The sequence below is a fragment of the Vicugna pacos genome, chromosome 12 (genome assembly GCF_048564905.1).
Source record: "Vicugna pacos chromosome 12, VicPac4, whole genome shotgun sequence".
Taxonomy (NCBI): domain Eukaryota; kingdom Metazoa; phylum Chordata; class Mammalia; order Artiodactyla; family Camelidae; genus Vicugna; species Vicugna pacos.
The window spans coordinates 32053516-32073325 of record NC_132998.1 but is presented as its reverse complement, the minus strand read 5'-3'; the positions used below and the strand labels follow the sequence as shown (position 1 = coordinate 32073325).

Here is a 19810-nt window from a genome sequence, read left to right as displayed (position 1 = left end):
GAGAAGAGAAGAGAAGAGAAGAGAAGAGAAGAAACCATTGTGACTATATTGGGGCACTTCCATTTTTAAAATATTGTGGGAAACCAAAATATTAATGATACATCTTCACATATACAAGCATGCAAATTGAATTGGTCTAAATGTTAGTAAGAAATATTACCAGTTCTTGGAGAAGGGGCCCTTGCAATTTCTAAGGAGCAAGGTTTCTTTGTAACTGCTGTGTCCATGAGATCACATAGAAAGTTCTCATTTTCTGAAGGAAATGTATCCAGTGAAGCAGATGGTACAATTTCCATAGTGTAATTCCTTTTCTTTGGATAGGACTCCTGAAAGGAAGGAGAAAAATAAAAATAGCTTTGTGATAAAGATACAGCCTATTTAAAAGGTAATAAGGTTCATCAGTTCTTTAAAAGTGATCAAGAGGTGGTGATTTATCTGTTTGAATAAGTTATGCAATCATGTAACCCCAATAATATCAGTGATCTTTTTAGAAGGGTACTTATAATTTGGTTCTCTTGAATTTATCACTGAACTAGTAACATTCTTGATCTCTTTATGTAATATATGTGTACTTTCTACTATATGTGGCATAGGCTGTTGTTTAACTAATCAACTACTATTTCTAAGACTCTACTCCTTTGCCTGCTTCCTAGAGATAGCCATATAACTCAGTATTTGGCCAGTTAGATATAAGAGGAAGTTTGCTGGAAGCCTTCAGGAAAATTTTTTCTCCTCAGAGAAAACACATGCAAAGAGGCTTTTTCAGAGCCTTGGCCATCCTCAGTTTTCTCTCTCTGGATGCAGTTTTGATGTCTGTGGCTAGGCAGTAAGCCTAGAATCAAAAAGGTAACAGGCCAAGAATGGCAACAGAAGGATAAAGAACCTAGGGCCTTTATGTTATTGAGCTGCTCAAATAGCCCCAGGACCAGTTTTTGCAGGCTTCATAAGCAAATATTAAAGTACTTATTGTTTGAGTAATTGCTAATTGGGTTTTCAGTCATTTAGAGGTAAATATGTTCCCACCCAACACTGTATTTGTGAATACTGTTAACCAATATACTAAGGTTACTCTTTTCAGGTTAGGATAAAATTAAAGTCTAATTCTACATTATAGATTCTTCAATATATTCTAAAAATTGGAATTTACTTCATTTTATAAGATCTTAATTTCTTGTACAAGGTGTAACAGTCAACAAATATTTGTTAGGTTTCTATCATAGATATTTAGGACTGTGCTAACTGCTAGAGATTTGAAAAAAAAAAACTAATATGATATAAGCCTTGCCCTTAGAGAGTTCACAGTATACTCAAAAAGAAAAACAGATTATCTGCATGATGAATTTCACAATGAATCATGTTTGGCTTTTGATATTTTTTACCTTTATGAAGTATACTTCACTATCAAAAGAAAAAGAAATCACTTCCAAAAAATTTTCCAAGATATATCCAAGGGTTGGTAAAGATTTAGTAAAGCTAAATTGGTAAAGCTCCTATTTTTCTCTACAATGATATTTACAGTACAGTAGAATAAGTATTCAAGGTCAGTGTAATTGCTTTCAGACCACACCAGACCCTCACACATCAAAGAGTCAATTATATTCACTCTACTCTATTGAAAGCAGGAAATTGGGAGTAATTTATTTTCAACAACAAACGGTGAGAAAGTTGAAAGCATCCAGAGGAAAGCAATCAGGATGGTATATGATTTAAAAACCATGTCACAGAAGAAATCATGAAAGGAACTGCAGTGTTCTAACCCGGAGAATTCTAACAGCAGCATAGTAGTTTTCTCGACATATTTGAAAGGCTATCCCTCAAGAGCTATCCCACAAAGCAGGGGAGGGGAGAGGTTGCTGTGGTAGATTTATTCTAAAGTTCATAAAGGCAGAACAAAGACCAATGTTTATAAGTCAAGGAGGGTAAATTTGGGTCAACACAAAAAATAATTTTCTGTGAATTAACAATATTGCTTATCTTCTAAAATAAAAATGCTCCACTGTAACAATTAGCTAAAAAAAATAGCACTAGAAAGCAACAGAAGGAATTTCTCATAACTGGAAATGTTTACACAGAATGATCTATTAATAAAATTATGTATAAAACACACTGTTCAATGAATACACTAGATGACTGTAAACTCCATGAAGGCTGGAATTTGTCTTGTTCACCCCTCCATCCTCAGAATCTAATACAACTCCTGCCAATAAATATTTACTGATCAACTAAATAGTCAGTTTCTAATATCCTTTCAAACAAATCTAAACACCAGTTAGGAAAAGGATAATGCCTTTTTAATGTGTAAAGTACTCTATTTTTCTGTTTTTCATTATCGTTTACTGTCTTGCATATCAAAAATGCAAAAATGAGATTACAGTAAGATTGTAATGAGTCTATGAAAAAAGAGTCTCCAGCTTAATCTCTGGTTCATCCTAAAATTAAATTAATCAGAACCACCTATTCTTCATGGATTTCGTTAAGTTGGACTTTTACTGTGTTTATAAAGAATTATGAGGATTTTAAAGGCTTTGAAATTTAACCACACAGGATGAATTAGTAGATTAAGTGTACACATTTATTAGAGAAATATTAGAAAATATACAGAGAAAACGTCACATGAAAACCCAGCATGCTCAGATAACTAACAGTAACATTTTGGTGTATATTTTCCCAGATGGCTTCCCTCTGTAAACGTGTGTGTGGACATGTGGGTGTGTGCAAAGGAAAGACAAACTATTTTAAACAATAATGAAGTATACCCTCTTCTGCTTCCTAAGGGAGTGCCATCATTTCTCACTGGTGCAGAAGTTGGTAGTATACACATGGCTTCCTATGGAAAGTGAAAGGCCCAAGAGAAGGGGATAGTACAACAAAGATTGTAAAACTATACTCTTGTACCCAAATATTTCATATTGCCAAAAAAGTGGGACATTCAATAAAGTACCTGACAAGTATCCCTCAAAAGAGTACATATGAAATTACAAAATAACAAAATAAATACATGAATGTTCATGTTTAAGAGATAAAACATTACCACTGAAATTCACCCCTCCCATCCCACGTTCCCCTTTGCATTCCCAGCCCCTCCCTCCCCAGCCACGGCTAAATCTTCTTCTGAACTTTGTGTTTATAATCCCCTGGATTGTTGTTAAAATTTAACTACATATGTAAGTATCAATAAAAAAATAAACTGTCTCATACTGTATGCTTTTGAACTTCATGTATATAATATAAAATGCTCTTGTCCTTGTGTGACTTTATTCAATCAATATTGTATTTCTGAGTTCCATTTATCTTCAGTGTGACACAGGAGTCCACCATACAGATATACAAATTCATTTACACATTCTCCTGACAATGGACTTTAAGACATTTCCCAGATTTTTTTTATTAAGAACAATGTTGCTATGAATATTCCTGTACAACGTACTTTGGTACATGTAATCAGGGTACATTACCTATTCCAGTAATCATGGGGCAGAGAATCAAGAATAGACATAAGACGGGAAAAATGAATGAAAGCAAGAGTTCTACATAAACAGGAATTTGCAACAAAAGGTAATCATGAGAACTGAGATTGGATGCCTTGTAGATTCTATAGAGGTCTTGAGGAGGGCATTGTGTTTTCCCACCCAAAATAGGGCAAAGGTTCAAGGGATTTTCTGTAAATCTTATGTGAAGATATTATATATAAATATATAAAGGTATTATATATAATGTTTCCTGATTTGATATTTACCTTTAATAATGTATTCTGAACAAATTTCAAGGACAGATATATGTCTATATGATAAATTTAAGTTCTGATACACACTTGGTCATAATTTATTTAGCCGATCTTATCGTATTGAAATTTTAATGTTTTTCTTCTAAGGGAACACTCTTGTGCATATATCTTTGCTTACACGTTCAACCAGTTCTTTTGAAATAGAATTCCTGTGACAATAGGTATATGCCATATGCTTACATATAACTGAATTTGTTTCTAGACTTTCTAATTGGTTCCATATGTCAGTCTATTCTAGTACCAGAATCGTTCTGTTTTGATTATCGAAGCCTTAAAATTAATTTTTCTATCGGTAGCATATGTCTCTCCTCATATTCATCCTTATCAAAGCATTCATGATTATCCTCATGTTTATTTTTCAAAAAAAAATCTTTAAACATTTTGTTAATTTCCCCTTTTCTTTGTTTCCTGACCGTGAACAAACTTCCATACACCAGCCACTCAAACAGCCTGGGGACTATTTTCATTCCCACTCTTCCTCAACATCATGCTCAGTCATTCCCCAAGTCTCATGTTTGACACTGAGTTATCTATCTCAAACACACTCATTTCTCTCCATCCCTGCTACTGCCCTGGTCCAGGTCACCAACACCTGTCATCTGAACTGCTAGAACAACTTGCAAACCAGCCTTCTTGCCTCTAGCCCTGCTTCTCTCCCAATTAACTCACTTTCAAACACTAACATAAAGTTACTAAGTCAGTTGAAATAAATTCATTTTCTTTCATCATAACTTTATTTGATAAGAGAATCAGAAAATGTTCTAGTCATAGTACATGTTGATTCTTTTTAAGCATTTAACTTGGTCTTTCATAATATCCCCAAAATTCCACACTGAATGATGTCATTAAATGCATTAATAATCCAGATAGTAAATTCATTAAAATAACAAGATCTGGAAGAATAAACTAAAGGTTGAAAATAATCCCATTAATCTATAAGATAAATGGGGTTAATAACTAAAGACATGCTTGTCTAGCACCTAGCAAAGTGCCATGCTCATAGCAGGACTGTAAGAGTATACGCTGAAAAAATATGTAAAATAGTTAACATTTCAGTTAGTGTTTTAAGGTCTGCTTCCTTGACTAGAATTAAAGAATCATAGAGGCAAGGACCACAACCATCTTCTTCACATAATATGTACTTAATGAACATTTGTTGAATGAATGAGATCTCAAAAAATGTTATTCGAAAACTATCACATATTCAAATCACTGTATGAACAGCAACTTACACTTACAAAGTGTTTTATAGTCTGCAAAGTAAATAGTATTTCATTTAGGCACATGATTCTTATTTAGTTCTCATAACAATTCTACCAATGTTACTATTATTTCTATCCAGACCCTAAGGCTTGGAATTATTAGGTGTCCAATATTAAACATCTGGTTAAAGGAAGTTTCAGGGCTCCCACCTAGATCTTATTTCAGCAAATTTTATGTTCATATTATTGTATCACAGACAAAAAGGACTATGACAGATCTTTATTGTCACAACTAAGAGAAACAGGAAACTCTGCACATTATTAGGTAGTCTCCAGCCCTGCCAACTTCTTAGTCTTTGCAAGCCCTCTTCCTTACAGTAGGAAATCTGGATTTTGATATACAGGTTAATTGCCAAAATACTCTTGATGGTAAATTGTGGTAATGGACCAGAGGGACTAAAATAATTGAGGGCAAACAATTTTGTGGCTCACTTTTCAAGACTCCATTGTACTAGTCTAGCAAAATTTGGCTCCAATTTGGTTAGCAGTTTTTGCTTTTTTCTTGATATTTGGCCTCTATATTTATTCTAATGCCTATTTCCGTGCTTGAAGTTTTATAATGGTAGCATGCCTAAGACTGTGCTCTCTGCCTTGGTCTTTGCAAGCTCTCTTCTGATTAATGGCTTGTTCTGAAATCCTGAACAGATCGCTAAGGCTCTGCACTGCCTAACTTCACAGCTCCTGAGAGAATGTCCAGCTTTGATGCTTAGGCTTACTTAGTCAGTTTTATTCTACCTGTTACAGTTACTTGTACAATGTGTAGACCAAATAGTGCTTCTTCAAAAAGATACATACTAAGAGCACTGTATAAACTAATATTGTGTACCCTCCCCAAGAAAAAAATAAACAATAAAAGTATACATAATATGCTTTCACTTGCTGTTTGCACTGTGTTCCTATAAAAGTTTAAAATCATTGGTGGGGGGCTCAGTCTAACAAGTCAAAGTTTATTAGCGACTAAATATGCGGTCCTATGGTTCAGTACAGAAATTAGTTATAAAGATTCAGCCTGGGAGTATATAGATTAGCAATACCATGAAGAAAGAATCAGAAGTTACAGCTGACAGTATGAGTCAGAGTGTAATATACCAGTTAAAGAAAGACATAATGTGGCACTGGCTGATTTAATACAAGAATGATATTTAGATCAGAGAATGTGACAGCCCTCCCTTCCTCTGTGCTAATTAAAATTGGGAATGATCTGGTTTAGGAGTTTCATAAGAGATAGGCTAACTTTATGATGCTGACCATCCTTTGTAAGTTGGTGCAAGATTTTATTCATCAGAAAGGCTGAAGGATACTTGGCCTTCTGATTCATGAAAAACTTTAGCAACAATCAGGGACCTGGGCATTGTCATTTCTCAAAAGCACCAATGATGTGGTTTTTAAAATCAGAAGTAAGGTGACTTAGAGGTTTTCTAGTTTACTTTGACATCTGTGAACTTGCCTCTTAACACAGCTCTATTCTTAACCACATAGGGGAAATCGAAGCAGCTCAACCTGCACTGCAGCAAGACCACCCTTGGTACACTCAGCTTGGTACTGGGGTCTACATTTGAGGAGGTGTAAACACCAAGTGGACTGTTTTCTCTGGACATGGGTAAGGAAAGCACTGCGTATCAAACTCATGTCATGTGGGGAAGGACTGAAGAAGAAAAGTTGCAGGAAAACACGTATCACAAGTATTTGAAAAACAAGAGTGACTAGAATTGTTAGAAATAGAGCAGACAGGGAGATTGCAACAAGGAGACAGATTTCAGCCCAAGATAAGCTTTCTAACTATTAGAGCTTCCCAGTAAGAAATAGGCTGTTTAGCAAGCAGCAGGTTCTCTGCCATTGGAAATCTTCAAGCCTACAAGGCATCTTCTGAGAACAGAATACGGTGGCTTGATTTAGATGAGTTTGAAGATGTCAGGTAAATAAGACAACAGGAATAGTATTGTGTTAGTACTACGATACAAGCTACCTGCATACTTCCACTGCTTCCTCAACTCTTTCTGATAATGGGGAAAGTAAAACTAATGCAAGGGAGTATGTGTTTATGGCTCTTTCAAAGATAGAGATAACTCACAATTCCAAATGACTCAAAGTACATGAAAGCTTTTGTAAGTTGTCTTACTGTTCTGACGTGTCCTGCAATATCAAGAAAAGTATGTCCTGAAGACTTACAGTGACATCCAAATAGGAAGACTGCAACATGAATACGGAATAATAAGAAAAATAAGGAAATAAGAGACTTTGAATGGAAGGGAAGAATAGCGACAATAAGACAGGGAAAGGACCATTGATGACAGTGGTAGGCGGAATAATAGCCTCTTAAAGATATTCATGTCCTAATCTCCAAAACCTGTGAATATATTATACCACATAGTAAAAGGGGCTTTTAGATGGGATTAAGGATCTTGAGATGGGGAGATCATCCTGGATTATCCAGGTGGTCCACTGTAATCACAATGGTCATTAAAAGTGAAAGAGGGAAGGAGATTCAGTATTGGACTGATGTAATGTGAGAGACTTGACAGGCCATTTTTGGCTTCAAAGGTGTAATATAGGCATGAGTCAAAGAATGAATGCAGATCATAGAAGCTAGAAAAGGCAAGAAAATAGATTCTTCCCTAGAGTCTCCAGAAAAGAATGCAGCCCTACCAACACCTTGAATTTAGCCCAGTGGGACACATTTTGGACTTCCAGAATCAATAATTAATAAAGTTATGCTCTTTTTAAGCCACTGAGTTTGTGATAATTGGTTAATGCAGCAATAGGAAACTAATATAATAACACGAGAAGAAGGCAACACAAATTATTAAGAGCTGAGAGAAGAACATTAAAATTGGACTCCAAAGGAAAACTACACCTTGTTATATTATGATATGACTCAATATTTTAAAGATAGTGATTCTTTCACTTTCAATTAGTTTTAAATTTAATGCAGTAGTATTGCAGTAGTTTCCCTCCCACTCCATCTTGGATCTTGACAAGTAATCCTAAAGTGTACTTGAAAAAATAAATGACTGACAATAGCTAGGTATCAATTTGAAAAGAGAAAAGTAATGGAGTGGGTAGAGATCAGCATCTATCAGGTGTTTAAATAAATCATAAATGGCTCTGGTATAATAATTGGAAGGCAATAAATTAGAAGAGAGAATTTTTGAAAAAGCTCCAATGCTTGTGGAAATTTATTATATAATGAAGGTGATATTTCAAATCAGCAGAAAAACAGTTGATTACATAATAATTGCCAATGAGATAACTGACTAGTCACTTGGAAAGACATAATAAAACTGTATTACTACTTCATTCCTTAAACCAAAATAAATTTCAGATAAATATTTAAAATAATTTTAAAATAATCTTGAAATAGGAATGAACTTTGACCAAGAACTATAACCAGACACACAACCAGAGCTGTAGATAAAGAGATTGATGAATTTGAGTACATACAAACATGAAACTTCTATAAAGCCACTAAAACATCAAAAAATAAAGAAACATGACAGATTCGGGGAAATTCTTTGACACATGAGACAAAGGGCTAACATCTTTATTACATAAAGAGAGTTACAAATTGCAATAACAGAGATCATCAACTGAAGGGAAAAAGTGAGCAAAGGATAGGAGTAGTTCATGATAAATAGCTAGAAATTTCTAATATGAAAAAATACTTGATCACATTTATAATTACATATATGTAATTAAAGTAATACATGCTATACCATTCCTGATCAAATTGCTGTAGAGTATACATAGTGTTATGAAGGATTTGGAAAGACTGGTATTCTGTATACCACTAGTTGAAGTGTGAATTGATGTAAATCTCTTTCAGGCTAATTTGTCCATTGTTAGAGTAGACCTTTAGAAAGCAGATCTTTAGAAAGCATCAACTCTTGGAGTTCTGCCATGTGAAAATTTTTCTTTCACTTGGGAACAGATGAGATTGATAAACTGCCATTATTATTCATAGAGCATGGTACTGCAAAGGCATCATTTACATGTATTGCATAATTATCAATCTTGCTGTCTAAACAATTATTTTATACATGCCACATTTAATGCTTCTGTTAAATAATGAAGTGAAGGTGGGGAGTATGTGACAGAAGCAAGACTCATATCATGAATGAGAACATTTATAATCACATTTTACCAATAATAATCATCTGAGTTGTAATCAAGATATTGCCCCCTCTGGTAAGTGTTACCAATCAATGTCCACAAAGCTTGATTCTTAATTAAGTCTCTCTTGATCAGCCACTTCAAAGTTTAGGTGCCAATTATATATTTGAAACCACAGTGGAAATCTCAGCAGCACAGTGCTGAGAAACCAGTGTTGGTACCAAGAATGTTACTTAAGGTATGTTATAGTTGATTTGTGTCCCCCAAAATTTATTTCGAAGTCCTGACCCCTAGAATGCGATTTTATGTGGAAATATGGGCATTGCAGATGTAATTGGTTAAATCAAGAAGAAGTCATTTAGGGTAAGCCCCTAATACAATGATTAGTGTCCCCATAGAAAGGAAATTTGGAGACAGACACGTACTCAGGGAGAACACCATGTGAAAACTTAAGTTATGCTGTCACAAGCCAGGGAATGCCAAAGGTTGCCAACAAACCACCAGAAGCTAGGGGAAAGGCATAGAACTGATTATTCTTAGAAGCAGCCAGCCCTACTGACACCTTGATTTTCGACTTCTACCCTCCAGAACTGTGAGAAAACAAATTGCTGTTGTTTAAGCCATGCAGTCTGTGGTACTTTGTTACAGCAGCCACAGTAAACTAATACAGGATTTTTTTAAAAAAAGAACTGATTTCAGAAAACTGTTGACTAATCTCTTTTAGTGTTCTAAAATCTTTACTCTTGGAAAATAATAATTACTAGCGACTAGCAAGGTAAAGAGGATTATCTCTGTTTTAATAAAATTCCCAAAAGTGTTTCAAAAATCTTAAGTGCACATACTCTTTTACTCAGGAATCTACTTCTAGAAATCTTTTCTACAATTAAACTCACAAATACAAATAAAAATGTATATGTAAAGATGTGTACTAAAGCATTGTTTATAGCTTAAGAGGACTGGAAATAATTTTTTGGTTCATTATTAAAATACTGTTTAATAAATATTCATATAAGGAGGCAATGTAGTATATATAATGCAGAGGTCCACAGATTTTTGGACTACATAAAGTCTACTTTGGATCATTTTTTAATAACTCAGACTTATTTTCCCCCAAATTTTTACTAAATCAGAATCTCTGACAGGGAGCCTGGAGATTTATGATTTACAAGTTTCCCAGGTAATATTAATGCAAATAGTTGATAAAATAGACTTGAAAAACACTGGAACAGTAATGAAAGAGTATGGAGTCATCATCCTAGCTCTGCCATTTTTAGCAAAGTTGCCTTAGCAAATTCTCAGTGTCCTCATCTGCAGTTTTAGAGTATTAACAGGATCTATCTCAAAGGGTTGTTGTTGGTTGTGAATAAATAATAAAATTAATGAAATACTTTTGAAATGAAACGAATTTTGTAAAGTACTTACTGTCATGCCAAAGTGCCTAAATGCTGAAAAAAATGTAGCCATCATTACTATTTAGTCATTCAAACAATGAGATGAATGTGTAGGTACTGATACATTGAGCTAAAACAAATAAAAAGGGAAAAATAATATATAATGTACATTCATGTCTGTATAAAAAGAAAGTATGCACACATATTTTATATGCATGGAATATTTCTAGAAGGAATGATTAGAAACTCTTGGTGGTTAACATTGGAGAATGTGACCATATTCTCTTTTGTTTTGCTTGATCTTTTTAAAAACTATATATACTTGTTATTTTCAGAGAAAAAAAAAAGTCCATAAGTCTAAATACCACCTAGGGAAGATGATGATACCATTTCAAATATAAAAGAACTTTGATATTTATTTCTGGTAGTATTGTGTAGAAATTTGCATATCCCAGGTGAAATTGAACATAGTTGGAATCCCAAGAATAATCTTCCTAATAAATTACACAAATGCAACTAAAAATATGTCAAATGCCAAGCAAACTAAATAGGGATCAGCTCAGTACAAATCTTCATAAAAAGATCTAGATAATCTACATAAGGAGTCAAAAGAAATAGAACATAGTTCACCAATAACAAGGTGACAAAGAGAAAAACTACATCTTATGAAACATTATGAGGCTAAGAGACTAAGGAATGCACTGTCTAGGAAGTATTAATTATAGCCAAAAAAAGAGAAGAAAATAAAAAAAAACAAACAAACAAACAAAGAAAGAAACCAAGATCATTTATATGAAAGGATTTCTTTGCAATATGAGGAGTCCAAGCCTCATATTCGTTTTTGGAAAGAGGCAGAAAACAAATTCTTAGAAAAATAAACAAACACTGAACTAATAAATAAACTGAAAAATTGAATATTCAAACATAAATAAAGAAATAGGATTCACAACTAGGTATAGGGAGCCAGGAGACAAACCTGTTAAAGCTGTTAGAAAAATAACTGAGATTTAACTCAAATATTGAGAAGACAAAGGACATCACCAAGTTTATAAGAAGAAACTGCTGGATTGCTGTTGAAGTTAAACAGACATTTGTTTAGTGTTGGTAGGTCTGGTAATAGCGAGGAGCCCTGGGTGACTGCTGAAACTCGGCTTGGTGTCTTTATTCCTAATGTTAGTGAATGTGTGACTTAAAGGGTGAAAGACAAGGCAGACAGAGTAAGAAATACACTACATATTGCTCCCAGGACATTTACCCAGTCACCTGGGCACAAACTCTTGGAAGCATTTTACTTTCTCCAGTTCCATCATGCTTACTGTTACTATAAAGAAACACTTCAGCAAGTTCTGTAAAATTTGCACTTTATAATAACTCCTAAACCCAGTATTATTTTTCTATTTCTATAATCACCAAACTAGTTCAAACTTCATCGGTTCATACCTACGTTACTTTAATAGTCTCCAATCGCCCATCTCTGAGTCTATTCCATTTTTACACAAAGGGTTTCTACCATTTTGAATAATAATACATGTTTTTCAATGTAAACATTTTTTACAAATCCTTATATGATAATGTTGGAATTAATTTACAAATTTAAGGAGTACAATAAATGACTTCCTCATTCCCTGCACAAATTATGGGTAAGAGTCCAGGGGTTGAGAAATCTTTTCTGCAAAGTGTCAGAGAGTAAATACATTAGGCTTTTCAGGCCATATGATCTTTTTTACAACTACTCAAGGCTGCTGTTGTAGCAATAAAGAGACACACACAATATGTAAACAGACGAGCTTTGGCCTGCATAATAAGTCAGGTTTGTTTGGCAATTAGCCAACCCATGAATAAAACAGAAGCTTCTGGCAAATGGATTAAAATGTCAGCTTGGGTTAGTGACAGAGCAGACACTAACGTATGTGGCTTAGGTACTACTATTCCCCAGAATTAGACAGACTAGCCTCAGGTCTCCCAAGTCTGAGCAGGTTCTTCACTGCTAAGCTTGACTGCACATGCTCTGTGCAGGTGACAAGATCACAAAGAGAATTAGTGACACATGATCAGTTTCTGCTCCCAAATTTATAAATCATTTAACTCCTCTGAGGGAGTTAATACATGAGCAAAAAACAAAAATTTCTATTTTATTAATCAGAGCGAAACTTATCCACATTTGAAAACAATAAAAATAGATATGTAAGACCTATTATTTATGTAATCTATAGTCGAACTTGGTGCCTGTATAAAATTACAAGCCCTTTACAGTACCTCTATTGAGCGGTCCAGTTTGAGATCTACAGCTTCATATCATTGCTAAAAAGTAGGTATTATTATTAAAGGACAATAGTAATCATCCAACAAATATTTGTTGAATGAAAATATAAATTTTATAATAATTGTTCTACTTTTCAAGGTTTCCAATGCCTCCTCAAGGATATCTTCCAAACGAAATGTCTGTTAGGATGATGTACTCAGTAACCCTCATTCTGAATGTCACACACCCACCTCTGTCTTGCTTATGCTGTCATCACCTCTTCTGAGGATCAGGGGTTCCTCTAGGCCTACAGAAATTCTCCTTTTCTTCACAATCAATCATCAATTTTACTTAGTTCCTGAAGCATTTCATGATTACTACTGCCTACATGGCTTTCTTCTCTGAATCTAAAAACAACAGTAATATTCTGTACAGACAATTCAGTATCTCATGACACACTAGATTTTAAGATACTATATTCATACTTGATATTTTTACTGCTAGCTACTTCTAAATTCTGTCTTCCCACAGAGCAAGTGCTCTAAATAGTGCTTTGTTAGAATTTAATACAGCCCAATTCTGGCACAGAGTAGATTCTCAAATTTTTAAAACTTTTATTAAATGATTGGATTAACCAATTAACAAGAAGATGAATGAATAAATAATATAAATGACAAACATTAAGAAAAAATAAGTCTTGAGAATAAGGAAGACAAGCTAAATGGCCTCCCAAAGCCTTCCTCCCATCCTTGTGCTATTTTAAAAGAAACATTAATTATAAGAAAACTCCTGTGCAATCATTTACTTCTCTGCTCATGGAGACAAGTAAGATAATACCATAATTGATTTTTGTTATTTTAGCTTCCAAGTAAGGCAAATAATACAAATCTATAATTTAATGTTTTGAAGAATCTGGAAGAACGCAAACATTGATGAATAATCTAATTATTTAAAATATTAAAGAAGACTATGGTGCAAAGGCAACATGGAAATTTGTACTGCTATCTCCAGTTTCAGCCTTGTTAGAAGTACATACAGAAGTGAACAACTGAATGAGAAATAGTCATAAGTTAGAGGAGAGTCCAGAAATCTAATTTTGATACCACACAGGAATTGACATTTCTCAATTACAGGAATTAAAACAATCATCTCATTGATAATCATCTCCTTTTTCATTTATTGCTTTCTCTCCTCAAAGACTTTGGAAAAATAAAGGAGAAAAATCATTTGAAAACTAATGATGAATCAACATGCTGACAAAAAAGCATTGTGCTGTAAGAAACAAGGAGTGCTTGAACCCAGGATTCTTTCACTTACAAAAGATACACTATTAAAACACATTCTATTAATACATATTCAAGGCTGTGAACCTATCATTTCTACACACAGTAATTAAACCCCAATAACACAAAACTGTAGAATTCTTACATCTGCTTTACCAGAGAATCACTGGTTAGAAAAGTAAGTTAACATAATAAAACATTCTGGAATATCTTTAGACTTAAAAATAAACACCTTTCCTTTTCTTCTTCTCCTTTTTCTAAATTAATGTGATTTAGGAAGCCTTTGATAATATTTAGTCTTTGATAGTATAAAACCCTGGCTTTAAAATATATCACTTACTCATTTAATCTTTATGATCACATGTCTGCAAAGAGCTTAAGGAGAGACTGTTAGTTAAATAAAAGAAATTTTAAGATGTCACAATAAAAAATTGCCACATATCTGCCTTTCTATTGTCCTAATTATCATTACTCTACCATCATCTCTGCAGAGCAGAGCAGCAACATTTATATCTTTTGAAACTCCTCTATTCCCTTACTCTGCAGATCCAGTCCATCACCAAATTCCATGACCAATTCACCCTTGCGTTTCTGAGTCCATAACTGCCATGTTAAGACAGGCCTCAGCATCACACATGTAGATTATTGGCACTGCCTCTAAACTCACCTCCAGCTTCATTTTGCCCTATGCAAAACCAAATCATTAAGATAATCTTTAAACATCATTATCCTCACATTATTCATGGTCTATGAACTCACGTACCTTCCAAATATCTTTTATTCAAAACAAAACATTCTAGCTTAGCCTTTAACTCACCAATCTCTTCTACTCTATACCACTTTCCAGTTAATTCCATGCCAGCACTCTGCCTCATCTGAGTTCATCTGCTTATTGGTTCAGCTTAACACTAAATTTAAACATGATTTACTCTTCATCTCTTTTAAAGGCCAGGGAAGAAGCACTTCTGTAAGAAGTAAGGGTCTCCAAAAATCCACTCCTCCATAAAATAACAAGAACATTCATAAAAAATGCCAAAAATCAATTCTTTCAGAACTGTAAATTAACCAAAAGCTTACAACAATCTACGTAGAATCTATTCCAGAAAATCAGCAGAACCTTTCTACAAATGGTGAGAATTGTGGCATTTTAACTTGCCCCATTCCCATTTCCCTCTCCCAAGTTCCACAGGGAGAAAACTAGCAGGGTCACAATAGTAAATCTTTAAATCAGCAGTCTAGAAGCCACTAGAGGGGGTGTGTGTGTGTGTGTGTGTGTACATGTGCGTGTGTGTGAGATGGGGGTGGTAGTGGTGGGATTAATGGGTTTGGAGTGCTGCAAACATCCTCACACCCACAAATAATTCTCCAGATTTAACATGTTGAGCAGTCCTCTGGAAAAGGCCTATTTACAGGGCTTGTTTTTATCTGACCTGCTGCAGATCTCACTCAGTGAGATAGGCCCTATCCTCTATGTGTTTGTTAAAATGAACTAGCAGCAATTGTTTAAAATTGTAGCTGTTTAACATCACAGTTGCTGGAGCCAGTGAAATCAGTAGTGGCTAATAAAAGACTCTCCAAAAAACTTAAAAGGAAAATCTAGGGGATGAGATGTCTATAGGGGTCTCTGAAAAGCTCCAGCATATTTCTATGGACCAAAAAGTCTATGCACATGTGCAAGACTGTGTGCATGCCCAGAAAAAATCTAAGAAGACTCTAATCTCTCACCTCTGGTTGAACTTGAAGCTCTGTACAAGAAGGAAGTAAATGCTAAGGCCAATATATAAACTGCCAGAACTGGAAGACATGCCTCAACACACAGAGTCCTTGGCATAGTGAGGCTTATTGGTTCAAGGTATTTAAGGAAATATGTCAAATCATAAGGTAACCACTAAGCTAACCAAGCAGACACTTAAGTGGCCACAAATGAAAAACAAATTAGACTTGACAGAATTAATCTAAGAGAGTCATTAAACAGAGAGTAACTATAAAAAAAACCTTGGGAAGGGATAAATCTGATTTCCAGAGTTGCCATTTTATATTATTTTAAATGTCTAATTTCCAACAAAAATTATAAGACATATAAAGAAATAGAAAGATTAGGCCCATATTCAAGAAGAAAAACCAGTTAACAGATACTGAACTTACTAGATGAAGACTTTGTCATATGTTATAAATATACTCAAATAACCAAAGGAACCACATCTAAAGAATTAAAGAGATCCACAGGTAGACATATAATCAAATTATTAAATAACAAAGACAGAGAGAATCATGACAGTAACAAGAAAAAAATGATCATCTTGTAGAAAGAATTCACAATAAAATTAATAGCTAACTTTCCAGGAATCATGAAGTCCAGAAGGCAGTGTGTTAAAACACTTGAAATGCTGAAAGAAAAAAAAAGGCAAGCCAGAATTCTATATTCAGGAAAACTATCCTTTAGAAATTCAAGACAAATTAAGACATTCCCAGATAACCAACAATTAAGAAAATCTGTTGCTAGTAGACATGCCCTAAAAGAAATACTGAAATACTGAAGGAAGAATTATAGCCTGAAATAGGACACTAGAGAGTAACTCAAACCCTCATGAAGAAGTAAAGAGCATGGGTAAAAGCAGCTACATAGGTAAATATGAAGAACAGTATAAATGAACAGTAATTCCTTTCACTTCATATCTGATTAAAAATAGCTACAAAAAACAGTAATTGTAAATTTGGGTTGATGTGTTTATAGTGTACGAAGATGTAAATGAAATCTAAAGTAGTATGAAAATAACTCAAATAGGGGTAGGAAATGAAGCTATATTGGAGCAAAATTTTTAAATACTGTTGAGATTATACTGGTATTCATTCAAAATAAATTGTTTTAAGTTAAAATATTAATTGTAATAGTACACCCACTAAGAAAATAACAACAAAAAAAATACAAGAAACACCACAGGAATTAAAATGGTAAACTAGAAAATATCTATTTAACACAAAGGAAGGCAGTAAATGAGGAAAAAAGAAACAGATATATATATATAATACATAGGAAACAAATAATAAAATGGCAGGCATAAATCCTACTTTATCTATAATTGCATTAAGTGTAAGTGCATTCAACGCTCCCAACAAAGGGCGGAGATTGGCAGGATAGTTTTTTTTTTTTAATAATCTAACTACATAGCATCTACAAGAGACATACTTTAAATTCAAGGGCCCTAATATGTTTAAAGTAAAAAGACAGAAAAAGATGCACCATGCAAACAGTAACCCAAAGACAGCTAGAGTGGCTATACTAATATTGAAACTTTAAAAAAGAAGAAACAGAAATTGTTGACAGAGATTAAAAATGGAACATTTAATAAATTTATATAAATTAAATGTTCACTCCATCAGGAGGATACAACATATATAAACACAGTCCCAAACAAATGAAGTAAAAACTGACAGAACTGAAGGGAGAAACAGACAATTCAACAATAATAGTTGGAGAATTCAATACCCTACTTTCAATAACAGATAGAATAATTAGACATAATATCAAGAAACAATAAAAAACTTGAACAGCACCATAAGCCAACTAGATCTAATAGACATCTATAGAGCATTCTACCAAATGCACATACTTCTCAAGTCCACATGAAACATTATCCAGAATAGACTATATGTTGGACCACAAAAGAAGTACCAATACATTTGAAAGAACTAAAATTATACAAAGTATATTCCAAGACCACAAAATAATGAAATTAGAAATCAGTAAAAGGAGGAAATAGGAAGTTCACAAACATAAGGAAATTAAATAGCATTTTCCTAAATAACCAATGAGTCAAAGAATAAATCACAAAGGAATTAGAAAATACTTTCAGAGAGCTGAAAAGAACAATACAACATTCCAAAACTTATGAGATGCAGATAAAAAAGTGCTTAGAGGGAAATGCATACCTATAAACCTATAATAAAAAAAGAAAGATCTCAAATCAATGACACAGTCTTCAAAATTCAGGAACAAGGGGAAAAAAGAAAATCCAAAGTAGTCAGAAGTAATGAGATAATAAAGACTAGATGAAATGAAAATAGAGAATATAAAAACAATAGAGAAAAATCAATAAAACCAAACATTGGATCTTCAAAAATATCAACAAAATTGACAAAAATTGACTGACCAAGACAAAAAGAGAAGACTCAAATTACTAAAATAAGTAGTACAAGAGGGACTATCACTATCAACCTTACAGAATTAAAAAGCATTATAAAAGAATACTATGAATAACTCTATGCCAACAAAGTAGATAAGCTAGATGATGTGCACGAATTCCTAGAAAGATACTAAATACCAAAAGTGACTAAAGAAGAAATAGAAATTCTGAGTAAATCTATAACATGTAAAGAGATAGAATTAGTAGTTTTCAAACTTCCCATAAATATAAGGCCAGATCCAGTTGACTTTAAGGGTGAATTCTACCAAATGTTATAGAAGACCTAAAATTGATCCTTCACAAACTCTTCTAAAATATATAAAAGAAACAATCAACAAAATTAGAAGGCAACCTATAAAATACAAGAAAATATTTGCAAACCTGTTAAGAGGTTAATATTCAAAATATACAAGAAACTCATATAACTCAGTAGGGAAAAAAAACAACAACCTGATTTTAAAAATGGGTAAAGGATCCAAATAAACATTTTTCCAAAGAATATATACAAATGACTAACAAGATACATGAAAAAGTACTCAACATCACTAATTATCAGGGAAATGCATGTGCAAACCACAATAAGATATCATCTCATACCTGTTAGAATGGCTATTTCCAAAAAGACGAGGACAACAAGCACTGGTGAGAACATGGAGAAAAGGGAACCCTGTGCACTGTTGACGGGAATGTAAACTGGCGTAGTCACTGGAAAAATGTATGCAGGTTCCTCAAAAAATTAAAAATAAAACTACCATATGATCCCACAATCCCATTTCTGGGTATTTATCCAAAGTTAACAAAATCACTATCTTAAAAAGATACCTACACTCCGATGATTATTGCAGCATTATTTATACTTGCAAGCCATATGAACAACCTAAGTATCTGTGAAGGGATGCATGGATAAATAAATTGTCATACACACATGCGTGCGTGTGCGCACACACACACACTCACACACACACACACACGGTTAAAAGATAAATGGAAGCATATTAAAAATTTAAGAGTTTATTTGAGCAAAAAATCAATTCTAACTGGGCAACACCAAACTGGAAGTGGTTAGGAGGGCTCCACCCTACTGATAAGAACTTGAGGAGAGACTTTTCTAGAGAAAAGGCAGAAACAAGTAAGGAAATTACTGATTGTCTATGTCTCAAACCCTAGTTGGTTGGTTGTGTTTGATTGTTCTTAGGTTTCAATTTTAACCTTGAGGCATTTAAAAGCTTAGATTTGGTTTGCTTAGTTAAGCTGCCACAGCATTAGAGTCACCTTGGTCTAATGGCCTACTTGTTAATTAATTTAAATATATATATATATGAATATTATTCAGCCATAAAAAAGAAAGAAATTCTGCCATTTGCAACGGCCTGAATGTACTTTGAGGGCATTATTCTAAGTGAAATTAGTTACATACAGAAAGACAAATACTATTTGATCTCCATTTATACATGGAATCTCAAAAAATCGAACTCACAGACACAGACAGTAGTAGATTGGCATAATTGGGTTATTAAAGGAATATAATATATTACATAAATTTCATATGAGCAA

At 33.7% G+C, this 19810-nt stretch overlaps 1 protein-coding gene across 4 annotated transcripts in view; it reads right to left on the bottom strand.

Moving 5' to 3' along the window:
- Window positions 1–19810, bottom strand: part of ANKS1B (ankyrin repeat and sterile alpha motif domain containing 1B) — an 862484-nt gene that overhangs the window by 594816 nt on the left and 247858 nt on the right. For all 4 annotated transcript variants that reach the window (XM_072973193.1, XM_072973192.1, XM_072973191.1 and 1 more), the window contains exon 10: window positions 161–326. In XM_072973193.1, coding sequence (XP_072829294.1) covers window positions 161–326 — 166 coding nt within the window. The remainder of the gene's footprint in view (window positions 1–160; window positions 327–19810) is intronic.